Genomic DNA, 18116 nt, shown 5'->3' with positions numbered 1-18116 from the left:
TGGAGTGGGGCAGCTAGGTGGTGCAGTGGATAGAGCACCAGCCCTGGAGTCAGGAGGACCTGAGTTCAAATCCGGCCTCAGACACTTGATATTTACTAGCTGTGTGACCCTGGGCAAGTCACTTAACCCCAATTGCCTCACCCAAAAAAAATTAAAAAAAAAAAAGTCATTGGAGTTTATTGAGTGGGGTGGTGTCATGATCAGAGCTGCACTTTAGGAAATTACTTTAGAGGCTGAATGGAGGATGGACTATAGTAGGGAGAAACTAGAAGCAGAAAGACCAACTAGCAGGTTATTGCAACAGTTCAGGCATAAATAAGGTGATGGGGACCTGCAGTATCAGAAGAAAGAGGAAGTATTTAAGAGATATTTCAAAGGTGAAATCAACAGGTCTTGGCAACAGATTGGATATGAGAGGGTGAGAGATAGTAAGAAGTTGAAATGACATTTAGTTTATATGATCCTGGGGGTCTGGGGGGCGGGGTGTGATGGTACCCTCAAAAGTAAAGGGAAGTTTAGAAAGGGGGAGGGTTTGAGGGATGAGATAATATGTTCAGTTTCAGACATGTTAAGAATCATCAGCATAGAGATGGTATTAAATCTATAGGAGATGATGAGATCACCACATAAAATAGTACAGAAGGAAAAGAGGACCCAGAAGCCCTGTGGCACAGGCAAGTGGGCAATATCTGGAAGAGGCTACAGCAAAGTAAACTGAGGAGCAATTACATAGTTAGGAGGACCAGGAGAAGGGGTGTCCCCAAAACCCAAGAAAAAAGAGAATATTAAGGAAAAGAAGGTGATCAACAATGTCAAAAACTGCAGAGAGGTCAAGAATGAGGATTAAGACTGCACATGTATAACCTATTTCAGATTGCTTTCTGTCTTGGGGAGAGAAGAAGGGAGGAAAAAATTAGAATTCAAAATCTTATAAAAAATGAATGTTGATAACCATCTTTACATGAATATTATTTGCAAGAAGAATGAGGACTGCAAAAAGGTCACTGGATTAGGAGATTACTGATAACTTTGGAGAGGGCAGCTTTGGCAGGATGATATGGTCAGAAGCTGGATTGTAGACAGTTAAGAAGAGAAACAGAAGGAAGTGGAGATATTTTATAAAGGCCTTCTCAAGGAATTTTGCCACAAAGGGAAGAAGAGATAAAGGATGATAATTAGTGGTGATGGAAGGATCCATCAGTAAGGATTTTTTGAGGCTGGGGGAGACAAGGGTATCTTTGTAAGCAGTAGGAAAGAAGCCAATAGACAGAGAGAGAGTGGAATAAGTGAGAGAGTGGGGATGATAGGAGACAGGATAGAACAGGATCCTTTGTGCCAAGGTGTTTGCCTTGACAAAGAGTAGTGCCACTTCTTTGTGTGAGACAAATGAAGTAGGAGATATTAGCAGAAGGCATGAGTGATATGAGATGAGGAAGAGAAGAATGGCTTCAATTTTTTTGGTAAAATATGAGGCATGGTTCTTAGCTTGAGATGGGTGGGGATCCATGGGAAGTTTGAAGGATGAAAAAGTTTGGAAGAGCCACTAGACAATAGAAGAGTGAGTTTATAAGGGAGGTATAGAAGGATTACCTAAGCTTCCTAAAAGCCCAGCTGAGGTTGTATAATATCAATTTCTAATACTATGTACTTTAAAAACATTATTCTGAGAAAGGATCCACAGGTTTCACCAGACAGCCAAATGGACTGATGATACAAAAAAGGTTTATGAACCCCAGATCTAGAAGAAGGATGTAATGTTATCAGGTGGAAAAGAAAGCCTGAATGAATGAATAAAAAAAGCAATTACTGGGGGCGGCTATGTGGCGCAGTGGATAAAGCACCAACCCTGGATTCAGGAGGACCTGAGTTCAAATCCGGCCTCAGACACTTGACACTTACTAGCTGTGTGACCCTGGGCAAGTCACCCCCACTGCTCCGCCAAAAAAAAAAAAAAGCAATTACTGACAACTCCCAGGTACCACTTCACACCTAACAGATTGGCTAATATGACAACAAAGGAAAATAATAAATGTTGGAGCTGTGGAAAAATTGGAACACTAATGCATTGTTGGTGGAGCTGTGAACGGATCCAAGCATTCTGGAGAGCAATTTGGAACTATGCCCAAAGGGCTATAAAACTGTGCATACCCTTTGACCTAGCAATACCACTATTAGGTCTTTTTTCCAAAGAGATCATAAAAAAAGGGAAAAGGACCCACATGTACAATTATATTTATAGCTGTTCTTTTTGTGGTGGCAAAGAATTGGAAATTAAGGGCATGCCCATCAAGTGGGGAATGGCTGAACAAGTTGTGGTATATGATGTAACGGAATACTGTTGTGCTGTAAGAAACAATGAGCAGGCAGATTTCAGAGAAACCTGGAATACATGAACTGATGCTGAGTGAGATGAGCAGAACCAGGAGAACACTGTACACAGTATCAACAACATTGTGTTTTGATCAACTGTGACAGACTTGACTCTTCTCAGCAATACAATGGTCCAAGACTCATCATGGAAAATGCTCTCCAAATCCAGAAAAAAAAGACCTGTGGAATATGGATGCAGATTGAACCATATTATTTCTTTTGGTTTTGGTGCTGTTGTTTTTCTTCTTTTGAGGTTTTTCCTTTTTGCTCTGATTCTTCTTTCACAGCAAGACTAATGCAGAAATATGTTTAATGTGATTACACATATATAACCTGTATCAGATTACTTGCTGTCTTGGGGAGGGGGGAGGAGAGAGAGGGAGAAAAATTTGAAACCAGAAATCTTATAAAAACAAATGTTGAAAACTATCTCTATATGTAACTAGAAAATAATAAAATATCTTTATAATTAAAAAAAAATACCACAGTCTAAGATAGTTCTGAGGGACCCACGATAGAAAATGCTCTCCAAATCCAGAAAAAAAACAACTGTGGAATCTGGATGCAGACTGAACCATACTATTTCTACTTTTTTTTGTTTTTCTTTTTTGAGGTTTTTCCCTTTGTTCTGATTCTTCTTTCACAGCATGACTAAGGCAGAAATACATTTAATGTGATAGTATATACATAACCTATATCAGATTGCTTGTTGTCTTGGGGAGGGGGGAAGAAAAATTTGTAACTAGAAATCTTATAAAAACAAATGTAAAAAACTATCTCTACATGTAACTAGAAAATAATAAAATACTTTTATGATAAAAAAAAGCAATTACTGAACACTTAGTGACAAATACTATGCTAAGTTCTTAATAGAGGGAGACAACACGGATAAGAGTATGGTAGGGCAAGAGGTGATTATTTTGATTCAGCAAGTTTTAGTGCTGAGAAGAGAAGCTACAGGTAATATACTGGCACACTCCTGGAAGCATTGGTGGAATTTATTAAATTATGAGAAGGGGGCAGGAGGGGAAGAGTGAACATGCCAGGGAACAGGGACTAAGTGAAGCATGGCTGAAGCCCACTGGCAAGAGTGGGCCAGGTAAGGTACTCAACATTCAAGACAATGAAACTCCTTGGCCTGAGGCAAAGGGATGGGGAAGGGCCAGTAACCTAATAAAACTACTGAAGACTGAACAAAGTATCATAATAGCTGACATTTATTGTCATGCTTGGTAAAGCCATCTACATTTTAATTTATTTCATTAAATCTTCATAACAACCAGAGAAAAGGAACTTCAGGTATTCTTATTCCCAGACTATGGATAAAGAAAATGAGACTCAAAGTTCAGACTGATTTGACTATATAATCACAAAGCTAGTGTCAGAGGTAGAATTAGAACTGGATCTTTCCGGATTCCATACTGTTTCTATTCTATCACATCATGCACACCTACAGTCAGTTTTACAGTTATCCTTATTTTTACTATGCACTAAATATTCAAAAAAATGCTTTTGGATGTCAAAGTTCAACTTAGAAATGGTGGTTAATTTTTTTTTTTATTTTACATAAAACTTCAGTGACATGGAGTTTTTTTCCTTTCAGGCTTACTGAACCTAAAGTCACTCATCTTCAAAGAAAAGTAGTCAAGAATAGATTAGATACCAAGTACACTGCAATCAAACTACAAACGATTTTGAAAAGCTCTGCCTTATACCTTTTCCCTGTACTCCTAACCATGAGTCCTTCCTGGTTGAGACTGAAATTCCCAGAAATGGAGAACGTTATTCATGGCCTGTTGCCTTCAATGCAAAAAGGTAGGGGATCCTCCAGGCCAAGCCAACTACCAATAATACAGTCACCTCAGTTCACAAGAAATAATTCAGACAAGCAGCAAGGTGCCTTAAGATGGTTTAATATAGGATTTCTTTCATCTCTAATGAAACATATGATGTGTCAGATGGTGCAGATACGTTTGTTTTAAGACATTTTAAAAATGTTATGAGAACACCATCACTATCAATCAATCTTATTGGGAAATAACTTGAAAGAATTTTAAAGCTTATTAAAACAAATGTTGTCACTTCATGCCCAGATAAAACCAAATGCCTCTTACGGCCCCCTCTGCCTTCCAATTTATTCTGCTGTCCAATTAATCTTTCTAAAACACTGAACTCTTCATGCCATTTCCAACTACTTAACAGAACAAATACAAATTTATTAGCCTGGCATTTAAAACATTCCAATTATTGCTTATTGAATTAAGTACAAATTCCTTTTCCTGGCATTCAAGGCCACCCCCAATATGACACCACTCTACTTTTCCAGCTTTACATTATTCTTCTCTCTAGACTCTCCCAGCTAAAACAGCTAAAACACTGCTCTAATGCCCCAAATGCCTTGACCTCTCAAAATCTGTAAACTGGAAGATTCTACCTCAAAGGCCATCTAGTTCAATCCATACATGAACAAGAAACCCTCTTATACCACCACCAACAGGTGGTTATCTGGCCTCTGCTTGGAGATCCTTTCCACTTTTACTTTGACAAAAGTTTCTCAATATGACAGGATAGGGGCAGCTAGGTGGTGCAGTGGATAGAGCACTGGTCCTGGATTCAGGAGGACCTGAGTTCAAATCCGGCCTCAGACACTTAACACTTACTAGCTGTGTGATTCTGGGCAAGTCACTTAACCCCAACTGCCTCACCAAAAAAAAGAAAGAAAGAAAGAAACTAAGGTGCTATTTACAAAATCTATATGACAGTATGTCAAGCTACATCTGCCTCTGTAACATTCATTAATAACTCCTACTTCTGCACTAGTAGGCCAATCAGAACAAATCTAATCCTTCCTTCACATGACAGTCCTTCAAATACTTAAATAGCTATTCTGTCTCTCATGTCTTTTCTCCAAGTTAAACACACCCAAATCGATCAATCAAAGCTCATATGTCCAGAAATCCTCTCACTATCCAGGTTTCCTTCTTATCCTAAATCCCAGTACTAGGTGTAAAATGTATGGTTTATAACTATTCTGGATTAGGGTAGAGTAAGGCCAAAATATTATTATAAACTATGGCTCTCTTAATGCAGACCAGTAAGGCATGATTAGCTTTCCTGGATGCTGCCAGACTGTGGAATCAAATGAGCTTGAGTTCACTAAAAGTTCCAGTTCCTTTTTAGGCACAAGTTCTCTGTCCTCTCTGACTTTCTTCACCTTGGTTCCCTATGCCTAGAGAGCCCAACTCAAATGCCATCTATTCCATGAAGCCTCTGTTTATCTCCTGCCAGGATAAGGCTTCTTTAATGCTTTGATTTAATTGAATATTTAATTTAATTTACATTTTAAATTATGTAGTATAGTGATTCGTCTCTTATCTTCCTACCAGAAAGGACAGAAGGTAAAAGGGCCCCTGTGTTAGATAAACTTTGGATCACTTCCAGGGTCTAGCATAGCTCTCTGTACACAGCAAGCTCTTACTTCACGTATACCGGATGAAATGACCTATCATCTTAATGTGTCCCATTGTTTCCCTCATCAACTACTATCATGGGACCACCAAGGTTATGAGGCTAGTCTCTGTACCATCACCCAAAGACATTTCATTGTCTCCATGCCTTGGTTTAGAATGCTGCTTATTTCTCTATTGATCTCAAGCTGATCCATTTCTCATCCATTTCTCAAAGGTCCAACACAATTCCCACTTTGTCTCTCTACAAGGTCTTCCAAAACCAATTTCAGTACACATAATGATCTTTCCCTTACTCTTAATTCTTATAAAGCATAAGCTCCTGGAAGGCAGAATAAACTTAATCTTTAGGTCATTATATGTCCAGAATATATTGCATATATTAAGCATTATTAAGTGAATTCCTCTACCACCTAATTATTCGATGCTGTTGCATGTGTTTCTTAGTGCCCACTCCAATTACACGTATACTCCTCAGGGTCAGAAAGAACATTATCTACTCTTTCAAATCTCCAATATAGAGCACATAGTAAGAAATTAATAAGATCCTAAAACATTCACATATAAATACCATGACTTACACTGCTTGTTTAAATGTGCTAATTCTGTTATCCAATATGATTATTTTATTTTCATATTATACAAATGTGCTATGAAAACAAATTCAAAAATGTACATTATGATATTGACAACTGCTACAAATACAAACATAATTCACTCTAGAGAAACAAATGTGAAAAACTCCCATAGATAAGCAGTTAAGTTCTTTTTACCAAAAGAGCAAAGGAGGAGAAAAGAGGGTAAAACTGAGATGTTTGAAATGTGGAATTGAGGAAGAGGTAGCTCACAAAAGATGGCCTCAACTTCTTCAGGGAAGTTTAAGATGAGGTCCTCTGCTAAGATGGAAGGAGTAGTAATTTAGGAGTCTTGAAAAGAAAAGGTCTGAAGTACCAAGGCAGAAAATTCAAACACAAATTCAATTTTCCTAACCCCCTGCCCAGACTTCACCCCGATTTTTTTCAGGGCACAGGAAGTGGGGAGAAGATACACAGAAACTTCACCTCCACTTTTAAAAAAAGTTTTATTAATATATTTTGTTGTGACAGGTGATACTTCTCAATAAATAAGCACACAAACAACCTTCACTAAGGTCATTCCCAAATAATAGTTAAGCAAAACCTCCTAGTACTTGTCACTTTCCATTTTAATAGTTACCAACTGTTAACAAAAAAGGAAGGCTTTGTGCTTTAGCTTCCATAGTTTGGTACTAACATTGTCTGTTGTATTTGCTTCGAGTTTTGTTGCCTTTTAGTGTTGTTTTTGTTTACACTGTTGTAGTCACCATGTCTTTTAGTTCTTTTTGCACCCTTGTCTTTGTTCCTTGGCCCAGGCAACCCAGAATCCATTCAGGCTGCTTGGCTTCTTGGATGAGATGGGAGTCACCAAATTCATTCCTTTTAGTGAGATAGGAGACTTCTGAGCCTAAGGTCCTAATGTCCCTCCTGACCTTATCATCTACCTTGCTTCTTCTATGCTCTGCACACCTCTGGCACTGTCAAATGACCCACAAATTTAACCTAAGGACCCCTGGACCCTGCCATTGACAATTTATGACTTCTGGGCCTTTCCATCCCAAATTAGAGTGTGTGCTCCTTGACAGCAGAGATTGTTTCTATTAGTATTCACTCTACCTGACATGTAATACTTAATAGTTTTTTGCTCATTCATTCTCGTCTGATTGTTATACATGGATGATCCCTCATAGCACAATAATATTCCACTATAGTCATTTACCAATTTGTTCAGTCATTCTCCAGGCATTAAGACATATTTGATACTTCTCCCTCTGAAAAAAAAAGTGGAGAGTGATCCATGTGTTTGTGTTAGTGTGGCTCTCAGTTATATCCTCTTTCCTTTTTTCTTTTCTTTTTTTTTTTCTTTTCAGTGAGGCAATTGGGGTTAAGTGATTTGCCCAGGGTCACACAGCTAGTAAGTGTTAAGTGTCTGAGGCCAGATTTGAACTCAGGTACTCCTGACTCCAGGGCCGGTGTTCTATCCACTGCGCCATCTAGCTGCCCCTATATCCTCTTTCCTAAGTTCTGGGGACTTCAACCATTCCACTCCTATTTCCATGTCTACACGTAATCTCTGCTCTATCCCTGAAGTACCTTAGGTAGAAGAACCCAGAGTAGCAGCAGCTTCAGTGACAGGGGAATAGAAAAGCAATGGGCAACACCCCCAACCACATCATCAAATTGAAACCATCCTCTCCAAAGTTATCAGGGGACTCTTAACTGTCAAGCCAAATGGGCTCTTCTTAATCCTCATCCCCCTTGACCACTCTGTAGCCTCTGAAACTACAGATGGACTGACCACTTTCTCCCTTAAATACATCTCCTAACAATGCTCTGTCCTCCTTCTCTACCTGTCTAACCTCTTTCTCAAGACTCCTTTGTTGAATGTTCATCTTCATCATGCCTACTGTGGATGTCCCCAAGGCTCTGGCCTGGGTCCTCTTCTGAGTCCCCTCTCTTTAATCTCACTTAGTGATCTCACGAGTTCCCATAGGTTCAATTATCATCTCTATGCAGATGATACACACTCACTCTTAATTTCCTTTCTCTTGAAATATAATCACAATCTCCAACTGCCTTTTGGGCATCTTAAACTCAGTGTCCCATAGGCACCTAAATCTCAAAATGTCCAAAACAGAACTCATTATTCTATTTACTCCCTCCCAAAATCTCCCCTCTTTGCAACTTTCCCACAAGTGTAGACATCATCACCATATTCCCAGTTAGCCAGGTTAACAACCTCATTGTTTATCTTCAACCTCACTTTCATTCACCCCACAGCCAAAACACTGCCAAATCCACTTCACAACACCTCTCATGTATGCCCCCTTCTCTCTGCTTACATGCTAGTTCAGGGTGCTTTCTAATTGGTCTCCCCACTTCACTTATCCTCTATTCAGCTGCCAATGTGATCTTGCTTGAATATAGAGCTGACCATGTCACACTTCTATGCAAATAAACTCCAGTGACTCCCTATTATCTCCAGGATCAAATATAAAGTCCTTTTTCTGGGGGGGAGGGTGGTATTTGAAGTTCTTCTCAACCTGGTTCCCTCCTAGCTTTCCAGTCATCTTAACGCTCTACTCCCCTATATGAATCAAAGGATTCACTTGGCCACACTGCTCTCTACCTGCTAATCCTCACATATGACACACCACCTTCAGGCTCTATGCCTTTGCACTAAATGTTTCCCACTGCCTGTAATGCTTTATCTCCTCACCTCCTTGTCTTAAATTTCCCTGGCTTCCTTCACGACTCAGTTCAAATCCCAGCTTCTATAGGAGGCCTTTTCTGGTCCCCACAACTCATAGTACTTTCCCCTCTGAAAATATCTTCCATCTACTCTGCATATATGTTGTACATACCAAGTTGTTTTCATATTTTTCTCCCCCATTAGAATGTGAGCTGCTTGGAGGCAGAGACTTTTTTGGCTTTCTTTGCACGCCCAGAGCTTGGCACAACTCTTGGCACATAGTGTTTTCTGTCTGCTAAGGAGTCTCCACGGATAACCACGATGACACACCCTCACCTGAGCCTGGCTATGTGTCCCTCTTATCTGAGAAGAAGCAGAACCTAAATATAGCCCAGGTTTACAATGAACTGGTCACCATCCAGCTGAGCTGTCACCTTATTGTCCTCTTGCTTCGGTGACAAGTTTTCTCAACTGGTTATCTAGGAAGGTCCAAGGAGGTCAGAATTACCAGCAGCTCAACAAACAAATACCCTTCCCCGTTCTGCTAAGTGATCCATCAAACAGAAAGGTGTTAACACACACGAGAGCCAGACTAAATGATCTTTAAGGTCCCTTCAAGCTCTAAAACCTACAAAACTATTCGACTTCAAGGATATATGATTTTCAACAACGTGCGTTATTGATTTCATGGCTTAGTAGACAGAAGAAATCTAGTATAGTCAATCATCTTGCTCCTAATAATCCTGCTAGTTCTCAGAAGAGCCAGGACAGGTTTTCAGACTCCTAAACCCAGATGAAGAGTTACTGTGGCTGGAAAACAGTATCACCATGAAGCCAAAATGGTGATGAACCCCTCTTAGATTAGCTAGATTTATTCCTCAGACAACAGATATATAGTTCATCACCAGGTCTACTCAAAACCTTTCCACCTTGACAGGACTACCCAGAGCTTGTACTTTCAAATACCCATGGTCACTTCCACAGCAGAATGATGCACTCAAGTAGCACTTCAGTGGAATAAGCCTATTACTTTCCTAATAATAATAGCCTATGTGGGAAAATTGGAACACTAATGCATTGTTGGTGGAGCTGTGAGCTGATCCAACCATTCTGGAGAGCAATTTGGAATTATGCCCAAAGGGCAATAAAGCTGTGCATACCCTTTGACCCAGCAATTCCACTTTTAGGTCTTTTGCCCAAAGAAATCATGGAAGAGGGAAAGGGACCCACATGTACAAAAATATTTATAGCTGCTCTCTACGTGGTAGCAAGGAATTGGAAGTTGAGGGGGGTGCCCATCAATTGGGGAATGGCTGGACAAGTTGTGGTATATGAATACAATGGAATACTATTGTGCTGTAAGAAATGATGAGCAGGAAGAGTTCAGAGAAACCTGGAGGGTCTTACGTGAGCTGATGATGAGTGAGATGAGCAGAACCAGAAGAACATTGTACACAGTATCATCAACACTGAGTGTTGACCTACTGTGATGGACTATATTCTTCTCACCAATGCAATGGTACAGAAGAGTTCCAGGAAACTCATGATAGAAGAGGATCTCCAAATCCAAGAAAAAAAAAAGAAAGAAAGAACTGTGGAGTATAGATGCTGATTGAACCATATTATTTCTTTTGTTTTGGGTGCTGTTGTTTTTTTTTCTATTTTGAGGTTTTGCATCACTGCTCTGATTTTTTCTCTTATAACAGGATTAATGCAGAAATAGGATTAATGTTATTATGTGTATATATATGTGTGTGTATATATCTATATGTATATGTATAGAGATATATAGATATAACCTATATCAGATTACCTGCTGTCTAGGGGAGGGGGGAGGGAGGGGAGGGAGGGAGAAAAATCTGAAATTGTAAAGCTTGTATAAACAAAAGTTGAGAACTATCTTTACATGTAACGGAAAAAATAAAATACCTTATACATTTAAAAAAAAATAATAGCCTACATTCATATAGAGTTTTATAGTTCAGAGAACACTTTCACCTATAACTCATTTGTGCCTCACAACAAGACTGTGACAAAGAGTCGAATTATCTATCTCCATTTCATAGATGAGGAAATTGAGAAACTGATTTGCCCAAGATCACACTGAAAATAAAACCCAATCTTTGGAGGTCTGGCCTGTTCAAAGGAATTTTTTTTTTTACCATACCACACATACAACATACTCCTAAACTGACCTCAGGATGAAATCTCCTTTAAATTCAATTAATCATAAATGATTACAGATTTTTAGAGTTGAAATGGATAACACAGTGAGGCAGCTAGGTGTGGATAAAGCACTGGCCTGGATTCAAGAGGACCTGAGTTCAAATGTAGCCTCAGACACTTAACACTTACTATCTGTGTGACCCTGTGCAAGTCATTTAACCCTCACTGCCTCATAAAAACAAAAACAAAAAAGGGATTTGCTTCTGACTGTCCCCTCCCCCAATCTGAAATGGATAACAGATCATTTAGAACAGAGGTTTTTAACAATTTTTTTGTGTTTAGAAGCAAGATTTCTTCTCAAAATGATGTTTTGAAAACAATTGTCAAAAACTAATTAAATTGGGGCAGCTAGATGGCGCAGTGGATAGAGCACTGGCCTTGGAGTCAGGAGTGCCTGAGTTCAAATCCGGCCTCAGACACTTAACACTTACTAGCTGTGTGACCCTGGGCAGGTCACTTAACCCCAATTGCCTCACTAAAAAACAAAAAACAAACAAACAAACAAAAAAAAAAAACCAATTAAATTGAAACCAATTATAGTTATGAAAAAAAAATTTAAGCTTATGACCACATATTAAGAACCCTGATCTAGATGAAACTCTTCCTTTTATGAGAAAACTCAGAAAGAGCATGATAAAGCAATTTGTTCCCAGTAAACTGGTAAGTTAGTGGCAGATGCAGGATAACTCATCTGACTACTGGACCTCACTCAGTGTTTTCTACCATTTCACACTGCTTTCCAAAATTCTAATTATGAAAGTGAATAAAAATACGTATTGACATAGGGAAAGAATCAATTCTGGTTATGGTCTTAAGATTATGTCTTTGAAACAACTATCCACATATACCTTCAACCATAAGTGTTTTATCAATGCAAAGCTTTCTAGTGGAAATTTTTTTTCATCATTAAGCCAACAACTTGTATTCTTCTGGAGGACAACACAGGATTAAGTCAAGGAAATATTCCTGCTACTTCACTAATTTTCTTCACCCACATCAATTAATGTTATCCTATAATATAAAGAGATGCTTTCACTTTAATATCTAAATTGAGTTTTGGGTTTGTTTTTTGGTGGGGCATTGAGGGTTAAGTGACTTGCCCAGGGTCACACAGCTAATAAGTGTCAAGTGTCTGAGGTCAAATTTGAACTCAGGTCCTCCTGAACACAGGGCCGGAGCTTTATCCACTGTGCCACCTAGCTGCCTCCTTAATATCTAAATTGGCAAAAACAATTATATAAATTACTTTTTTGAAAGTGTTAAGATTTAATGACCTGGTGGTTCATTTGTTTGCTGATATTTACACTCTCCAGTCCCAAGGCAAAGTTTTTACGGATTGTAAAAGGAATGTTCCCTTAAGTTAAGAACTATTTTTAAAGCTTAGAGAGATATAATAAGTTGGGAAAACTATCAAAAGCATAATTTTTTTCTTGTTTGAGGGTAATAATGTTGGTATAATGGTTTTCATACTCCATACAGAGTAAAAAATATCCTGGAAACATTAAAAGCATATCTGAAGGACTGAGGCTGACCAGGCTCATCATACTGCTGCAAATAAGAGGTTAAATTAGGAAATAAAACACTAAGTAGTCAGGCAAGCTACTGAATAGGAAAAGCGTATATACTTCCTCAACCTTTCTCCTAAAGCCACTGCCACTCTTTAGTTACACTATACACTTAAAAAAAAAAAAGAGGGGGACAGCTAGATGGCACAGTGGGTAAAGCACCAGCCCTAGAGTCAGGAGGACCTGAGTTCAAATCTGGCCTCAGACACTTGACACTTACTAGCTGTGTGACCCTGGGCAAGTCACTTAACCCTCATTGCCCCACCAAAAAAAAAGAAAGAAAGAAAGAAAAGGAGAAAAACCTGTCAGTAAAAACACAGAGTAGACACATTTTCCTCTGGAGTTCAAGTCCTTCCCAAATTCATATTTCACTTACAGAAAAATAATTTCATGGCAAGTTAATGATCACTGCTTCAGAAAAGAGAATTAATTGATATTTCGACAGCACTTTTCCTAATTGTTCCCATTTTAAAGATATGGAAACTGAGGCTCTGATAGGTTAAATGACTGTTCCTAAGTGCCAGGTCTTCTGACTTCAAATCCATGGCTCCACTATGTCATGCTGCCATTCTCAGCATCCTATTTGGAAGCTACTCAATTCTAAAAAGTAAGGCCAACTCCCTTCATCACTCTCTAATATTTAATATAAAAGTAGGCGTGATGGATTTATTGTCAAGTTTCTTTTCATTAACTTATGCAAGAGAAAGTCATTCACGGCACTTGTATACAATGTAGTTAAGCTGACAAAAGAAAAAGTTAATTTTAATGAAGCAAATGGGTTTCATAAATAGGTTGGGTTCTCCCCACCCCAATCAGCACAAAACTTTACACTTCAAAGAAAATACTTGCCCCAGGCAATTTTAACATTTTAACACACACAAAGTCATTTTACTCTTGTATTTTTATCTCACATCAAAAATCTTTATAAAATATTAGTAGTACCAATGATTCCAGAGTCCATTGACTTTTTTTAAGTTGAGGATTTGGGAGGACTATTAAATTTTGAGCAAAACTGATTTGCTCACCATCTCCTCAAATCTGTCATTAAAATGACTGGGACTGTTTTATCAAATAACTAACCATCATTTCACAAAGTTCAATGAAAAGGATTCATTCACATATAATTCTAACATGATGGATGTGGTATTTCCTGAATTAATTCTGAATCCATAAAATGTGAGTATCTGAATATAAACGAGATCATTATTAATTCCTTTACATAGTTAAGCAATGGCACAGCCCTAAGACATAGTATCAACACAAAAAAGTTGACATGGTACATATACAAGCGAAGGATAAAATCTGGCACTTTTTCCCCACTTTAGGGGGGAAAATTAAATAGGAGAGGTATACTTACTTAACCACTAATGTCTATTAAAAAATGTCAAGATAAAATGACAGGTGTTAGTTTTTAAGTACTGTTCCTATACAATAGCATTAGGTCAATAGAACATCCTCTTCAAAAGTCACCACTCTTAATGAAGTATAATTTTATCCAAGACAATAAAGTAAAACAACTGCAAATTTAACAGAAACAACACTCTTAATGTTCCTAATAGTTTTGCACTCATGACAGACTTATGGTAAAGCCATACAATAATACAAATTATGACCAATGCAGTCAAACGCAGCCATTTGTAATTATTTTCTCCAAACCAAACCAGTTCCTTTGTTAGAATTATTACCTTTCCAGAAAGGAAAAACGTTAAATATCTTCCTTTTTTAATTTTCTAAATACTTCTCAAACCTAAACTCTTCTATCATAGTCTAAAACAGAGACTTACTAACAATCACCTGAAAAACACACTATTAGACTCCAATTTACTAGCCGAAATAAAAGAAATTTACTGAAGCTCAAAATAGATTCAATTTAAGACTACAGGTTATTTCAAAAAAGAGTTTCCAAAGTGCCTATTTTGCAAATGTAAACTGAAGTGTGGGCCATTACAGCAATTTAAGTAGTATGGAGGTGTAGAGGTTGGGGGAGGGGAAAAAGAAGAAGGCCCTAGCCACCAGGACCCTCCAGTGAAAAGAACAAAGTGGCAGACCCTGAAAATTTGGGGAAGGGTCTTGGTGTATGGGAATGTGATTTGAGGGGTTTTGGGGAGAGCTGATCATACCTTTTCCCTTGGCACTGGTGCTGCTGCTGCTGCTGCTGCTGCCAACTGCACAGGCTGAATCTTTCCTGAACCTCTTGCTCTGAGGTCTCACACTGGACCTTAAGAAATGATGCTGGTCCTGGGAGGAGGCCTGAAGTGGGGACGGGGCTTGTTGCAGGCTGGAGGAGGAAGGGTTATTACTGTTATTATTATTGATAATCTTCTCCTCTTTCTTTGTGCTGTGGCTGGTCTCCTCAGCTGCTTCTCCTCCTCCAGCCCCTTCTTCTTCCAGGGACTCCTCATCTGCTGATCTCTTGCCCAGCTTTTTGAGCCCTTCCTCCCCGCTGCTGCTGTCTCCCAACTTCACTGTCATCCTAGGGGAAGGGGGAAAAGGAAAGAAAAAAGGAAAAACCTCATGAGACCCGCAAAGGAGAGAAAATCCCTGGCCCAGAGAGGGGAGAAGTTTAGCTGCAGAAATTCCCTCTCAACATGGCCGCCGTTGTTTGTTACAAATCCCCTCTCGGCTCCTTTGCCTGTCCCGGCCCAACAGCCCGGGCCCGGTCTGCCAGGGGGCCGGGGCCGGGTCTCCAGCCCACCCACCCCCCACCAGAACCGACCCGGAGGGCTCCGGACCCTTCCAAAGGGGCTGGACGGCGGATTTGCCAAGGAAACGGCCCAGCCAAAGTCAGGCGTCTGAAGCGCTCGCGAAGAGAGAGAAAACCAGAGCAGCAGCAGCCCCAGACGGCGAAGACCCCGGGGAGCTGCGGGGCCCCCGAAGCCGCTGCAGGGCCCCCTCTCCGTCCTACCCATGCTGCGGGTCCTCGGGGCCGGGGGCTGTCTTCTTTCTCCTCACCATGGAGCCGAGGTGATCCGACCTACCCAGGGGGGAAATGGTTCATCGTCCTAGATGCAGCAGCAGCTTCTCTGTGCGTGTGGAGCTCTCTCCTGCTCTGACTCTGGGGCTGGGGCTGGCCAAGGCTGCAAAGATTCCCAACTCCTTCCCCCTCCCCCCACACTGCCCCCCCCCCAAAAAAGGGGAAAGGACTACAACATTTTGCACACCTATTCCTGCCACTAGCTACAAGTTCACCCCAGGAAAGGGGCAGAGGGCCCAAGATCAAGTGCAGGAGGAGCCAACCTCAAGCTGGCCACTTTGCAAAGAACACCAACACAGAAAGCTGCTGTCACCTTTTTGCATTTAAAAAAAAATAAAATAAACAGCAATTTAAGCCCCCAAATCCCTATAAGTTATTGTCTTCTGGAATCAGAAAAGAAGTTACTTCAAAAATAAGACCCACAGATAATTTCAGAATAAGGCAAAAAAAGGTGTTTGAGGGTTTGTTTTTCTTTTTCTTTTCAACAAAAGAGCCTGTTGCACCAAACACTTAGCTGCGTTTAGAGTTTGATAGTTATTTCCAAGTAGGCTTGTAGGAATTCTTTCATTAAAATTTTTTCATCATCATTGCCATAGTTTCTTATCTATTGCATGTAAAAATCCCACAAGTTAAATCTGTTCAATGAAAAATGGCTTTTCTCAAAAATCAGTTTCCCTCAAAAACAACTTATGTAAATGTCTGTGGACAAAAATATTAATCCATGTGTTATAAAACAAAACTAAATAGTATAAGTTCCTCATAGTCTTCAGAACTATGCCCAAGAACACAACAATTGGAGAAAACAACAACCTATTATTTTAAATTGAATTAACTAATTAATGATATAGAATATACTAGATGCTATAGAATGTATTAATGTTTTCTTTAGTAACGAGCAAACTTTAAAATAGGCATAGCATCAGTATATGCCCAATAGTATGTACTGTGTATAACACAGATATGAAATCTGACTTTTCATGTATCTAATCTGTGATGTAAATCACTAATTCATAGAACTGATAAAAGTGACACGAAGCATCAAAAATAAAATACTACTAAAAACTACAGAAGACAATAGATATAGAAAGCAACATCTAAAACATATTTTACAAGAACTGATTCAAGGGCAGGGAGCAATATTACAATTTCCTATTCATAAAACTGAGAACTTATGAAGAGCTTTGCTTGGTATAAAATTTGTAGGGGGAGGCAAAGATCTTGGTTGTCATACACGTTACCTCAAGTATTAGGCCAGCAACACACATTTAGCTTAATAAAAGTCTTAAAAACAATTACCTATCAAATAATAACTTGAGCAAACAAAATTTACCAGACACATTAAATGCAGATACCAGGCAGAACCGAGAACACAATTTTTCAGAACTGAAAAACGCCAAGCAGATAGCTGGTATGTATACAGAAGATACAGTTGTACAGAAAACTGCAGGTTCTAAAAATTTTAAAGCTGTTGCAATACAGTTGAATCATTCTACAAAGACGGTAACCCCAGCATTACTACCTGATGGTGAACAAAGGTGCAATTCCCATTTTCAGGAAAAAAAGAGCAACAACGGTAGTCAAACACCGGGGGGGGGGGGGGGGGGGGGGAGACAGGGCGCACTAGCCTACTTTTCTATCTTTCATAATACCAATGGCAAGACAACCACCCATGCGGTATTAAGTCCCGGATTCTCAGACCATTCCAACAAGAACTGATTCATTCTAAGCACAGCACAACTGCCCAGGTTGATGGTCCTTCCATACCACCTGGAAGATGCTTCCTGAAACAGGGCACCTTGTTTCTAAATTTTACGTTCTCCAATCTGCCCTCTTACCAACCTTAGATCACTTTTCTTCCGATTAGCCCCTGTCTCGTGGCTTTGCTCTCTCCCTACAGGCACATCCTCTATCGTCACGACAGAATGACAGGTTCTGAACTAAGGTGGATCAAGGGGGTGACCCCTTACCGTTGGTGCAGCTCTTCTCGATGCTGACACCAAGCTGAGCACTGTCCTCCCACCCCAGCACAGAACTCGCCGAGTGCCCATCCCTCCCGACCCCCTCCACTTTAAAGTAATCGATCCGGCGCCCCAGTATACCCCGGTCCTTTACCTTAGACATCAATGCCCAGATGCAGCCTGTCACCGCGGGCTCTCCGGCCGGCTGCTCGCAGTCCAGGGGTATCCTTCCCGCTGCTCCGGGGGGCTGCTCCGGGGTCACCACGCACCTCCCCCGGCCCGGGCCCCC

At 39.9% G+C, this 18116-nt stretch overlaps 1 protein-coding gene across 2 annotated transcripts in view; it reads right to left on the bottom strand.

The window, feature by feature from the left end:
• Positions 1 to 18116, bottom strand: part of CRAMP1 (cramped chromatin regulator homolog 1) — a 115091-nt gene extending 96975 nt beyond the window's left edge. Inside the window, exons 1-2 of one of the 2 annotated variants that reach the window (XM_043969770.1) lie at positions 17982 to 18116; positions 15016 to 15368 (exon numbers count right to left, since the gene is read on the bottom strand). In XM_043969770.1, coding sequence (XP_043825705.1) covers positions 15016 to 15367 — 352 coding nt within the window. In that variant the 5' untranslated portion in view covers position 15368; positions 17982 to 18116. Of the gene's footprint in view, positions 1 to 15015; positions 15369 to 15800; positions 15957 to 17981 lie in introns of those variants that run through there. The other variant, XM_043969764.1, reaches the window with a different exon arrangement.

Source organism: Dromiciops gliroides, chromosome 1 (genome assembly GCF_019393635.1).
Source record: "Dromiciops gliroides isolate mDroGli1 chromosome 1, mDroGli1.pri, whole genome shotgun sequence".
Lineage (NCBI taxonomy): Eukaryota > Metazoa > Chordata > Mammalia > Microbiotheria > Microbiotheriidae > Dromiciops > Dromiciops gliroides.
Note: the sequence above shows the minus strand (reverse complement) of the source record. Positions and strands in the feature narration are given on the sequence as shown.